At 48.1% G+C, this 13,812-nt stretch overlaps 1 protein-coding gene across 1 annotated transcript; it reads right to left on the reverse strand.

Annotated features, from left to right (window-relative positions):
* Positions 3,107-13,385, reverse strand: TUBA1C (tubulin alpha 1c). Its single transcript, XM_018047844.1, has 4 exons — positions 13,237-13,385; positions 8,983-9,205; positions 6,271-6,419; positions 3,107-4,188 (listed from the first exon to the last, which is right to left on the reverse strand). The coding sequence occupies exons 1-4, from the start codon at positions 13,237-13,239 to the stop codon at positions 3,214-3,216; spliced, it is 1,350 nt and encodes a 449-aa protein (XP_017903333.1). The 5' UTR covers positions 13,240-13,385; the 3' UTR covers positions 3,107-3,213.

Consider the following 13,812-nt stretch of genomic DNA (forward strand, 5'->3'; position numbering starts at 1 on the left):
GCTTCATTCAGCCTCCTTGACCTTCCCTGAAATCCAAAGGGCGGATTCGAACAGTTGCTTATCAGGGAAGGGAGGGGATGCAGAAATAGGAGAAGTCAAGTGGTTGTACAGCCTTGGAGCCTGGTTCCTACTCAAGGAATATGCGTAACAGTGTCTCTAAGTTCTGTAGTACCAGGGCCCCTACCCAGGTGGAGGATGGTAACTTCAGGTTGAGCACAAGATTCCTGCAGCACTGCCCTATTACCTCACCACCAACCAATCAGAAGAAAGCGACACATTCTGCATCCACCACATTCAAAATTCACCACAAATTTTGCCTGCCTTTTTGGGGCCTTGTTAGGCCTCAGGCACATGCCTATGCCCACTTGTGCTAACTTGCTTCCGTTGTGTCCAACCGTTTGCGACCCAATGGACTGTAGCCCGATAAGCTCCTTCGTCCATGGGATTTTCCAGGCAAAAATACTGGAGTAGGTTGCCATTTCCTTCTCCAGGGGATCTTCCCGACCCAGGGATAAACTCCAGTCTCCTGGATTGCAGGCAGATTCTATACCGATTGAGCTATCAGGGACGCCCAGAGTCTGGGGTGCCAGCCAATTTTGGGGCTGCACCCTCTTAGGCTTTTTCCATCTATCCCCATCAAGCCCCATGGCCTCAGCCTTGGTGGCAGTTTTGAGTGCAGACTTTCCATTTGTGCTCAAGGGCAGATGGGATGATTGTCAGCCACAAAGCAGTGACAGACCTTGGGGTATATTTGTTCTTGCTGCAGGCTAACTTCTATTCACTCTCTCGCCAGCACAGGGGTGGGGGAGATCATCACTGCAAGGACAGATCCCTCTCCAAGCTCCAGCTCTTTGCCCTTTCCAATTCCCCAGGCTCTGTTCTACTGGAACGGTTTTCTTCTCAGCTAAACTCTTCTTTCACCCCCACACCATTGCAGCTGCTTAAAGGTTTCCAGCCCGTTCCACATCTTGGCAGATTATTCTACTGTAAGGCTTATAGAGGTAATTGGAGGGGCTTGCTCCTGGCCAGGGGACTGTGGTGGTGGGGGTGTGCACTGGCCCCGGGGCTTCAGGCTCTGCAGGTGCTGCCAGGCTCTCCTGAAGGCTGAGGGAGGAGGAGGATAATAGACAAGCCCTGAACCCCATTCTCAGGGTCTCCAGCTTGGGACATGCAGGTTACGAGAATGGACCTTTCTTTCAGGTGTCGTGGGGTGCTGTGCTCAGCTGAAGCTGATGATCTGTTTCTTCGTTCTCTCACCTGGATGTCCTGTTCCCTCGAGAGCTCCCACTGTAGCAATTGGCAGAAAACCCAGGTTGGGAAGGTCTGAGTGCAGCTGGAGTGGCCAGCCTCTCCGAGGTTCACTGTTTCAGCCCAGGACGCCCATGCTCAGGCAGCAGAAGGGATCTAGCCCATCACTTTGAATAGCAGTGGCTGGCTGTACTCAAGGATGGGGCGGGTTGGGCATCGCCCTTAAAGCATGAGACAATGGTTGTTCTCATGACAACTCTTCCAAGCACAAAGCTGAGAGAGCTCAGGCTGGAAGCTGTGCCCCAAGACAGAATGTGCATTTGAGGGAGGGGGTTGCTGTGCCATGTGCTTTGTGGAATCTTAGTTCCTCAATCGGGGATTGGACCCGGGCCCTCAGCACTGAAAGCACCACTGGGCCACCAGGGAATTCCCAGAATGTGCATGTTTAAAATGCTCTCCTTAAAGAGCAAGGGGGCAGAGGTGAGCAATGAGTAAGAGGTGAAAACACCAGTGGGAAAAGAAAGATGGAAGCTGAGCGCCATTTAGCAAGCTCAGTCCTGGAGCAAAGGTGAGCAGACCTGCACCCACCCTCACCTCCTGCCACTTGCTTGGCCTTCCCACTCAGGCCAGGACCTAAGCCTCAAAACTGGCTCCTCCCTTCCGCATGCCCTGGCCCTCTGATGATCGCTGTCCTTTCATTGCTCAGTTCATCCTCAGAGGCCACACCACTGGTCCCTGAGCACCGAGCTCTCCAGCCACCTGCACATTTTTCCCCCACCCTCAGCTTCTCACAGTGGCCTCCTGCCCCGCTCAAGAACCACACAGCTTCCAGCAGGTGCTGAGAAAAGCATCCAAGTTAGGGAGCTCTGGTCTTCAAACTTTTTTACATACATACTCCTACAATTTTCCTTATTATTCCCCTACTTCAAATATTCCCCGCGACATACACTGGGTCAAGGACCAATACCATAACAACCTGAGACTACCGTACTTTGTGTCTTAGCCTGCTCTCCTATCTCCAAGTAGTGACTTCTTAAAGCACAGTCCTAGTTTGCCATTGTAGATTTTGGCCAAGGACAAAGAATCAGTCCAATTCCAAGCCCTTCCCATGTGATTCCAACACTTTATGAAATAAAGACTGCAGGAGTTCTGGCAGTCAGCCTGGCGACTTGAGTTATGGCTCCACCATTTATTAGCTGTGTTACCTAACCCCTTGCTACTCCACATGTGGTCACAGCAGACCAAGAATACCTGGGAGCAATGAGTTGAGAGGAGCAGTGAAACATGCGTTACCACATGTAAAACAGCCATGGGAATTTGCTGTCTGATGCAGGCAGCTCAAACCCAGTGCTCTGTGACTACCTAGAGGGGTAGCACGGGGTGGTGGTGGTGGGGGGGGGACGGGAGGGAGGTTCAAGAGGGAGGGGACATATGTGCACCTATGGCTGACTCATGGTGATGTATGGCAGAAACCAACACAATACTGTGAAGCAATTATCCTCCAATTAAAAAGAAAACCTGAGAGCTTTAAAAAACAAAGGCAAAAAAAGAAAAAAGAAAAATAATGCAGTATGTTTGTTAAAACTCCACTTCAGACCTACAGATTCAGGTCTCCTTTTTAAAATCTACAGGAGATACACATCCATATTAAATATTGAAAAGCACTGGCCCAATGAGCCTGGTGCCTAACTTATGATTTTATCACCAGTCATCGTTGCAGGTCTTAGTGAAATAGACAAACCTCTTAGCACAGTACACAGAAACCACTTGAAATGTTGAGCAAATGATCAGATGGAATTGCCAGCCTCCTCCATCACAAACTGGCTTTCAATAAGTAAACATTTACTATGATACAGCGTGACCTTGGAAGTGGAAATATCACCTTTATTGTCAAGATAGGGCGACAGTGGGCAGCTCCACTGAACACAAGTAATACAGTCCCAGGATGAAACTGCAGCGGATATGCTAATACTCGTCACCCTCATCATCTCCCTCTGCACTGTCGGCTCCAACCTCCTCATAATCCTTCTCAAGGGCAGCCATGTCCTCACGGGCCTCAGAAAACTCGCCTTCCTCCATGCCCTCACCCACGTACCAGTGAACAAAGGCACGCTTGGCATACATCAGGTCAAACTTGTGGTCCAGGCGAGCCCAGGCCTCAGCAACGGCTGTGGTGTTGCTCAGCATGCACACAGCTCGCTGTACCTTGGCCAGGTCTCCGCCAGGTACCACAGTGGGAGGCTGGTAGTTAATGCCAACCTTGAAGCCAGTGGGGCACCAGTCCACAAACTGGATGCTGCGCTTGGTCTTGATGGTGGCAATGGCAGCATTGACATCTTTGGGAACCACGTCGCCACGGTACAACAGGCAGCAGGCCATGTATTTACCATGGCGAGGGTCACATTTCACCATCTGGTTGGCTGGCTCAAAGCAAGCATTGGTGATCTCTGCTACAGAAAGCTGTTCATGGTAGGCTTTCTCAGCAGAGATGACAGGGGCGTATGTGGCCAGAGGGAAGTGGATGCGGGGATAGGGCACCAGGTTGGTCTGGAACTCGGTCAGATCCACATTCAGGGCACCATCAAACCTCAGGGAAGCAGTGATGGAGGACACTATCTGGCTCATGAGGCGGTTAAGATTCGTGTAGGTCGGGCGCTCAATGTCGAGGTTTCTACGGCAGATGTCATAGATGGCCTCATTGTCTACCATGAAGGCACAATCAGAGTGCTCCAGGGTGGTGTGGGTGGTGAGGATGGAGTTGTAGGGCTCAACCACAGCTGTGGAAACCTGGGGGGCTGGGTAAATGGAGAACTCCAGCTTGGACTTCTTGCCATAGTCGACAGAGAGGCGTTCCATCAGCAGGGAGGTGAACCCAGAACCAGTTCCCCCACCAAAGCTGTGGAAAACCAAGAAGCCCTGAAGACCCGTGCACTGGTCAGCCTGAAAAAAGAAAAAAGTTTAATTTTAGCTTTGGTGACAGCTGCAGTGATGTCTTTGAATCCATAATCACACTGATCAAGATCTTAAAAGAAAAAAAAAAAAAGAAAACTTCTGAACAATACTTGCTAAGAAAGCAGACACTTAAAGAGCTTTTAAGTGCTACCCGATTCAGAGAAACTTTTCACAGTCATCTCTTGAGGCCTGGAGGGAGGGGATCTGTGAAAAGGCTATTTAAAGTGAATTATTTTCATTTCCGCAGGCAGAGGAATCACCAAGTCTGGAATGGATGCAGGGCCCAAGTTTTGGGGACCGGGAGGCTCACCTCTGCTGCCCGTGCCATGACCACAGAGCAAAGGCAACCTCTTATCAGTTGGAGAGCTGCCACCAGCAGGCCTGAGACCACACTGGCCCCATACAATGGATGTCTACAGAAATTGTGGCAGCTGCCTTCTGAGCCAGAATGCAGCATCAGAGTGAAGAGCTAGTGCCCTGGTGCTAGAATAAGGCTGGCTCTGGCTCTGCCAGTTCCTTGCCATGTGCCTGTGACCAAATTCCTGTCTCAGTCTCAGTGTTCTCATTTATTAAATGAGGAGAACAGTAATCTGCTTGAGGTTGCTAGGAATTAAATGAGTACTGGAACAGTGCCTGGCACCGTCAGCACAGGTTAACAGCAAGTCTGTTCATTCCGGGAAAGGTGATTTGCTGTCAGCAATCCATGTCCTTGTGTCACGGGGGCTTTCCACCACTTAACTGAGCTCTCCTGCCTAACAAACTGCTACTCTGTGAAAGGGTGATCTTAACCCAACAGAGTATTCTCCGGACAGTCTTCACTTTAAGGTGCTCCAAGATTGTGGACATCCTCTACTGAGCCTTAGTCACTTCTATGGGTCCACCCTCTGAATGAGATCAAAGCAAGGGGCACATTCTATTTACCAGTTTCCACCCATTAAGGCTCTTGTGGACACAGTAATAAACACCAGGGACAGGTGCAATTGTTCTGGTGGTTAAAGAACTTCACTCCAGAACCCTCAGTGACTTTCACTAGTTCATTTGTCCCTAAGGCAGGTCCCGATTTCCAAGTCAGTGCCTGTAGCTGAAGCTTCACTTGCAAACAGAGGAACCATTAGCCCAATTTTGGTGTGAAGACTACGATAAACATCTGAAAAAGTATGAAGTCAAGAATGATGTAAGGCCATTCTTTTGAAAATAGACCTGTTGTTGCTGGGCTTAGTGTTATATGATTTTCCTGACACGCTATGGTGCTCAGGCCCTCATTCTTGATTTTAATTACTTACAAGTTGCCTGGATGCCTAAGGAACAGACTCATCTGATTGCCAGACTCTTAATTAAAATGATCTGAACAGAACCCTTATCAACCTTACCGATGTGAATACAGTTACCTTAGACTTATCGGCCTCAAGGCTAGTCTACACTGCCCTGAGCTCTAGTAGAAAAGCAAGGGTACCGCTTTTTGGGGTTCTATCTTAATCCTTTCAAAGTTCCAGTGACTTATACTTGCTTCTGTGTCGAGGGAGCTCCCTTGACTCCATTTTCAGTGTTGCTGAAGTTCCCAATGGCAGCTGGTTCAGGTCGGTATTCCATCGGCTTCTTTTGCTGTAACTTTCTGGAGCAACATAGGGCAGCTGTCCAGTTTTTATGAGTTTGATCAATTAGTTACATACAGAGCCAGCCACCTACCACTGTGACTAAGATGACCTAAAATGGGATGCCTCAGCTTGGTGGCAGGAAGCTGCCTGATTAAGGTGAACAAGGATGTTTAATGGGCTTAAGTGTCAGTAAAACTGTTAAGGCTTCCTGGTACTCACTTGACTTCAGGTAAACTGCCCTCCCTGAGTGAGCAATTGCCCAAATCTGCCTTAGAAGACATAGGAGGAGGCCAAGCAGCACCGACTTCAGCCTCAAAAAGTTGTCCCATTGCACAGGACCGTTTGGTTTAGAAGTCCAGTTATAGTGGGCAGTGTAAAGCTCATTCCAGTGCACAAAGAATGATTCCCATAGTCTGGTCTCTCAAAACTCTAAGAGAAAACGCTCATCCTAGTTTTAAAAAAGTTCTTTGTTTACCAGTTTCCGAACTCGGTCCAAGACGAGGTCAATGATCTCCTTGCCAATGGTGTAGTGACCTCGGGCATAGTTATTGGCGGCATCTTCTTTGCCTGAGATGAGTTGCTCAGGGTGGAAGAGCTGGCGGTAGGTGCCAGTGCGAACCTCATCTGGAAAAGGAAAATGAAGCAGCCACCCATCATTAACAACCCACACAAGTGTGCTCCATCCCAGGGCATCAGTGGAATTCCCAGGACGCACCTCCTGTCCCAGATCCCTGGGATCTCACTGGGGTTACTGTCCTTTTCATATAGGGGACTGGAATGCAAAAGTAGGAAGTCAAGAAACACCTGGAGTAACAGGCAAATTTGGCCTTGGAATATGGAATGAAGCAGGGCAAAGACTAATAGAGTTTTGCCAAGAAAATGCACTGATCATAGCAAACACCCTCTTCCAACAACACAAGAGAAGACTCTACACATGGACATCACCAGATGGTCAACACTAAAATCAGATTGATTATATTCTTGGCAGCCAAAGATGGAGAAGCTCTATACAGTCAACAAAAACAAGACCAGGAGCTGACTGTGGCTCAGATCATGAACTCCTTATTACCAAATTCATACTCAAATGGAAGAAAGTAGGAAAAACCACTAGAGCATGCAGGGATGACCTAAATCAAATCCGCTTATGATTATACAGTGGAAGTGAGAAATAGATTTAAGGGCCTAGATCTGATAGATAGAGTGCCTGATGAACTATGGACTAAGGTTCGTGACATTGTACAGGAGACAGGGATCAAGACCATCCCCATGGAAAAGAAATGCAAAAAAGCAAAATGGCTCTAAGGAGCCCTTACAAATAGCTGTGAAAAGAAGAGAACCTAAAAGCAAAGGAGAAAAGGAAAGATACAAGCATCTGAATTCAGAGTTCCAAAGAATAGCAAGAAGAGATAAGAAAGCCTTCATCGGCGAACAATGCAAAGAAATAGAGGCAAACCACAGAATGGGAAAGACTAGAGATCTCTTCAAGAAAATTAGAGACACCAAGGGAACATTTCATGCAAAGATCGGCTTGATAAAGGACAGAAATGATATGGACCTAACAGAAACAGAAGATATTAAGAAGAGGTGGCAAGAATACACAGAAGAACTATACAAAAAAGATCTTCACAACCAAGATAATCACGATGGTGTGATCACTCACCTAGAGCCAGACAACCTGGAATGTGAAGTCAAGTGGGCCTTAGAAAGCATCACTACGAACAAAGCTAGTGGAGGTGATGGAATGCCAGTTGAGGTATTTCAAATCTTGAAAGATGATGCTGTGAAGGTGCTACGCTCAATATGCCAGCAAATTTGGAAAACTCAGCAGGGGCCACAGGACTGGAAAAAGTCAGTTTTCATTTCATTCCCAAAGAAAGGCAATGCAAAAGAATGCTCAAACTACCGCACAACTGCAGTCATCTCACACGCTAGTAAAGTAATGCTTAAAACACTCCACGCCAGGCTTCAGCAATATGTGAACCATGAACTTCCAGATGTTCAAGCTGGTTTTAGAAAAGGCAGAGGAACCAGAGATCATTTTGCCAACATCCACTGGATCATGGAAAAAGCAAGAGAGTTCCAGAAAAACATCTCTTTCTGCTTTATTGACTATGCCAAAGCCTTTGACTGTGTGTCTCACAATAAACTGTGGAAAATTCTGAAAGAGATGGGAATACCAGACCACCTGACCTGCCTCTTGAGAAACCTATATGCAGGTCAGGAAGCAACAGTTAGAACTGGACATGGAAGAACAGACTGGTTCCAAATAGGAAAAGGAGTACGTCAAGGCTATATATTGTCACCCTGCTTATTTAACTTCTATGCAGAGTACATCATGAGAAACGCTGGGCTGGAAGAAGCACAAGGTGGAATCAAGATTGTCAGGAGAAATATCAATAACCTCAGATAAGCAGATGATACCACCCTTTGGCAGAAAGTGAAGAGGAACTAAAAAGCCTCTTGATGAAAGTGAAAGAGGAGAGTGTTGGCTTAAAGCTCAACATTCAGAAAATGAAGATCATGGCATCTGGTCCCATCACTTTATGGCAAATAGAGGGGGAAAGAGTGGAAACAGTGTCAGACTTTGTTTTCTGGGGCTCCAAAATCACTGCAGATGGTGACTGCAGCCATGAAATTAAAAGACGCTTACTCCTTGGAAGAAAAGTTATGACCAACCTAGATAGCATATTCAAAAGCAGAGACATTATTTTGCCAACAAAGGTCCATCTAGTCAAGGCTATGGTTTTTCCAGTGGTCGCACTGGATTTGAGAGTTGGACAGTGAAGAAAGCTGAGCACCGAAGAATTGATGCTTTTGAACTGTGGTGTTAGAGAAGACTCTTGAGAGTCCCTTGGACTGCAAGGAGATCCAACCAGTCCATTCGGAAGGAGATCAGCCCTGGGATTTCTTTGGAAGGAATGATGCTAAAGCTGAAACTCCAGTACTTTGGCCACCTCATGCGAAGAGTTGACTCATTGGAAAAGACTCTGATGGTGGGAGGGACTAGGGGCAGGAGAAGGGGACGAAAGAGGATGAGATGGCTGGATGGCATCACTGACTCGATGGACAGAGTCTGAGTGAACTCCAGGAGTTGGTGATGGACAGGGAGGCCTGGTGTGCTGTGATTCATGGGGTCGCAAAGAGTTGGACACGACTGAGCGACTAAACTTAACTGAGGTCAACTCACCAATGACTGTGGGTTCCAGGTCTACAAACACTGCCCTGGGCACATGCTTGCCAGCGCCTGTCTCACTGAAAAAGGTGTTGAAGGAGTCGTCTCCTCCCCCAATCGTCTTGTCACTTGGCATCTGGCCATCGGGCTGGATGCCGTGTTCCAGGCAGTAGAGCTCCCAGCAGGCATTGCCAATCTGGACACCAGCCTGGCCGACATGGATGGAGATGCACTCACGCTGTGGGAAGGAAGACAGGAAGTGTCAGAATGTGACGCATCGGATGGGACATTCAGGAATGATTCACACGGAAATGACTATTAACCTTCAAGACAAATCAGCACCTTTTTGGAGGCCATGCCTGCCCAGGCACTATTTCACAAACAACAGGCCAATTCAGAGGAAAGGCTTTGGAAAACCACAGATACGTTAATGAACTACTAGACAAGGCCAGAGACCAGACTTTGGCTTTACAGCCACATTAGATATTCATGGTCAGGTTTCTACCTTCAGAATGACACAAGCTACTCTAGCAATAGATTTTCCCCAACTCCTGGGAAATATGCCTGCTGACTCCTTTGAGGCATGCAAAATTCCTCCTTCCAGCTCTGATTCATTCCCTGTGTGAGTGTGTAACTACAGCTCATTCCCATCCCTCTTTAATTCTATTCTTTAAACAGCTTCTGCCTCTCCCTTTAAAACCAGCTTAAACCAGCAAACTACAGCTGTATGACTCATGGAGAAAACAGCAGATAAGCAGCAGTTACCTGGACTTTAAAAACTGGTCACAGGCATCCTTTTATCCTTGTGGAAGTATTTAATCTTAGGGAAAAACATTTTCCTTCACTGTCCACACACCTTGAGGGGAGAGTGGGGGAGGGTGGGCAGATGGAGACAGGGTAACAAAGGCAAGAAGTGCCACCAAGACTTCGCTAATAGCTTAAGAAATCAGCTCTTTTCTAGCAAAATGTACATCTCGCTCTGGCATTGTAGAAGAAGAGTCTATAATTTCATAAATTTAATGATTTAGGCAAGCGTTTGTTTTCCTTTACTTGCTGAACAAGGTCATTTATAAGTTACCAAACTCATTCCTGCTTGGTAAAATAAGACAGTGAACACAGAATCTAAACCCAGACTTAAGAGGAAAACAAAGAGGATTTCTATTGTATTTCCATCATAAATCAAATTAGCTGCTTGAGACAGAGTCTTTCAAGTATCCACATCAAATATCTCTTATTACATGTTCTCCAAATAAGGGTTTCAGGGTTCTGAAAGCTGCTAATAGGAATTTAAAGGCTTTGACTGTGTGGATCACAACAAACTGTGGGAAATTCTTAAGAGATTGGAATACCAGACCACCTTACCTGTCTCTTGAGAAACCTGTATGCAGGTCAAGAAGCAACAGTTAGAAACAGACATGAAACAATGGACTGGTTCAAAACCGGGACAGGAGTATGTCAAGGCTGTATATTATCTCCCTGCTTATTTAACTTCTAAGCAGAATACATCATGTAAAATGTTAGACTGGATGAATCACAAGCTGGAATCAAGCCTCCCAGGAGAACTATCAGTAACCTCAGATGACACCACTCTAAAGGCAGAAAGTGAATGGGAACGAAAGAAAAGAACCTCTGGATGAGGGTAAAGAGGAGTGAAAAAGCTGGCCTCCGGTCCCATCAGTTCATGGCAAATAGATGGGAAAATGTGGAAACAGTGACTGCTTTTATTTTCTTGGGTTCCAAAATCACCTCAGACAGTGACTGCGATGAAATAAAAGACGCTTGCTTCTTAGAAGGAAAGCTATGACAAACCTAGACACCATATTAAAAAGCAGACATCATTTTGCGAACAAAGGTCCACATAGTCAAAGCTGTATTTTTCCAATAGTCATGTATGGATGTGAGAGTTGGAGTGTAAAGAAGGCTGAGCATGGAACAATCGATGCTTCTGAACTGTGGTGCTGGAGAAGACTCTTGAGAGTCCCTTGGACTGCAAGGAGATCCAACCAGTCAAACCTAAAGGAAATTAACCCTGACTATTCTTTGGAAGAAGGCAATGGCACCTCACTCCAGTACTCTTGCCTGGAAAATCCCATGGACGGAGGAGCCTGGTGGGCTACAGTCCATGGGGTTGCTAAGATTCGAGACGACTAAGCGACTTCACTTTGACTTTTCACTTTCCTGCATTGGAGAAGGAAATGGCAACCCACTCCAGTGTTCTTGCCTGGAGAATCCCAGGGACAGCGGAGTGAGGTTGGTGAGCTGCCATCTCTGGGGTGTCACAGAGTGGGACACGACTGAAGCGACTTAGTAGTAGTAATTCATTGGAAGGACTGATGGTGAAGCTCCAATACTTAGGCCACTTGCGACAAAGAGCTGACTCAGTTGAAAAGACCCTGATGCTGGGAAGGACTGAAGGCAAAAGAAGGGGGTGGCAGAGGGTGAGATGTTCAGATAGCATCACCAACTCAATGGACATGAGTTTGAACAAACTCCAGGAGACAGTGAAGGACCAGAAAGCCTGGCATTCTGCAGTCTGTAGGGTCGCAAAGAGTCGGACATGACTTAGCAACTGAACAATAGGAATCTAAAGAAAATTCAACATCACCTATGATGTCAAAGGGACTAGTCTCATAACCACAAGACAAAACCTCCAGTTACTCATAACCTTTGACTTATGGTTCCCTCTTTCTCACCATACTCCCCATAAAGCAATTACGCTCTGGTGACCTCATCAGCAAGCTCACTACTACCTGCATCTACTTGCCCAGCTCTAAGGCTGTGGGAGCAAGGGGAGTTTGTTCTAATGAACCCATGACTTTTAACCACTGCATCATGTTTACCTTTAACTGGACTCTGGACATTTCACAGCCCTAGAAACCAGGAAAGAACCAGATATTTGCCCATGACAGTCCCAGGTCCAAAGAGATAAAAGTATCTGAGAAGACCCTGCCATCCTAATGAAGCATTTCTAATGAAGTTTTTGAATTAAAACCTTTTCATATTGTGCAACAGTATGGCTCACACTGTGGCCACTGCTTGTCCTCCACTCTCCCCTGGCCACTTGGGAGATGAAGTGAGATACCGGTGATGGTGTCACTTCACTTAGTCTAGCCTAAACGGCATAATCAGCACCTGTCCCTTGTGAAACACGAGTCTAACCAGGGTATGTCTTAATAGGTTTGCTGCTACTGCTGATTTCCTGCCCTTTAAACACTCCCACTATTTTCTCCATAACACATTTACCAGTGTCCTTTGGTCTGGCTTAGTAAAAAGCACTCAAGCCAAGTGTTACAGTCAGACATCCTTTGGTAACTCTGGTAGTCCCTAAAAAGGGTAACTATTTATTCACTATATTCCTTTTTTAAAAATGATATTTTGATACATTTGATACTCATGGCCTGCTTTAGGTAGACCTCCAACGGATGATTCCTAAGATACTTGTTTCCAAAACCTCTGACAGCTAAATAGAAAATACTCAAGTTGTGTGTAATTTCATGTTTCTTTAAAAGCAAGACTACTATGTCAGTACTAGATTACTCTGTGACTTTATAAGTAAATATCTCTTTTGTGGACTTTTAAAAACCTGTAAGAAGAAAGTTTCAGCTACTAAACACCCCACTAAATTAACACTAGAAACACTAGAAATGCAGGGATAAACACGGGACAGTCATTTCCTTCAGAGGAGGAGCCTGCCTTCATCCTTCAGGTGGACTGGCGCAAATGCAAGATCTGCCCCCGCCCACCCACCCCCATCCCGGCCACAGGGGACGATGGTGCAATTGGAAACTCTTCCCAGAGTCTGGCCACAGGTGGACTCAGCACCAAATCACAGGGCACAGGAGAGGGGTCGCCAGGAAACGTCTGCACCTACTATGCTGGAGCACACGAGATGCTCCAGGGATCCTTTGCGGAAGGCTGTGGGAGGGTGAGGTCACTTCAGGAAATGGGAGCGATCTGTAGGCTTCACAAGTCCTTGGGAGCCAGTGCGAAGGTTCTCCCACCTTCCTGGGGCAGTAGCGGCCCCGAAGGAATCAACGACTGGCCCCGCTCTAGGATCAAGTGGCTTTTCCACTTCCACTCAAGGCAGTACCCAGGCCGCGACTTCGAGCCCGACGAGGAGTCAGCCAGGTGAACTCGACTCTCCCAACCTGGCCACCTGAAACCAGTTTGCCCGGAGGCGTGGACGTGGCTGCACTCGCACTGGGGTCCCAACGCCCCTTCGGACTCCGCACTCTGCCCCCACACCACCGCCCCGGGACCCCCACTCACCATGACGGAGACTTGGACGGCTCTGCGGGGCTGGAACAGGGGAGGGGCCGGCCGCGAAGATCTCCCACTGACAGACTACTAAGGAGTCCGGGGGAGAAGCAGGGAGAGGCCCGGGGCCGGGAGGGATCCTATAAACCCCTACCCCGGCCACGTGTCAAGAGGGCGGGACCCGCCCCCGCCCCCGCCCCGCCCCCGCCCCCGCCCCGCCCCCGCCCCGGCCTCCGCGGCCCCGCCTCCCAGCCCTACACCGGGTTTTACCCTCCCGGCGGAGAGAGGAGGGGCGCGCGGCGCTCATTGGTGGGTTCAAAAGTTCAAACCAAACTCGACGGAACCAGCCAGAAGAACCAGAAAAGGGAGGAGGCATCCAGGGGCCGAAGAATGGGCCGGTGGGGTGAGGGAGAGGATGCACTCGGCGACGGGAAAGAGAAGGGAGGCGAAGGGTGGGGACGGCAGTGGGCGACGCGTAAGCGAGGAGGGGCGCCAGCTAAAGGGAGGCGCCGCCGCGGAGCCCTGGGGGCGCGGCTCCTCTCGCTGCCCGCCCGGTCGCCGGGCTCCAGACCCCCGACCCTGGACTGG

This window comes from Capra hircus, chromosome 5, assembly GCF_001704415.2.
Source record: "Capra hircus breed San Clemente chromosome 5, ASM170441v1, whole genome shotgun sequence".
NCBI classification, from domain to species: domain Eukaryota; kingdom Metazoa; phylum Chordata; class Mammalia; order Artiodactyla; family Bovidae; genus Capra; species Capra hircus.

What these genes read in the sequence shown, in the direction of transcription:
- TUBA1C (XM_018047844.1), bottom strand. An exon ending in CCTGGAACCCACAGTCATTG is followed by an intron (nt 6,420 to 8,982) that starts GTGAGTTGACCT and finishes TTCCTTTTCCAG; the next exon opens with ATGAGGTTCGCACTGGCACC. An exon ending in TGGACCGAGTTCGGAAACTG is followed by an intron (nt 4,189 to 6,270) that starts GTAAACAAAGAA and finishes TTCTTTTTTCAG; the next exon opens with GCTGACCAGTGCACGGGTCT.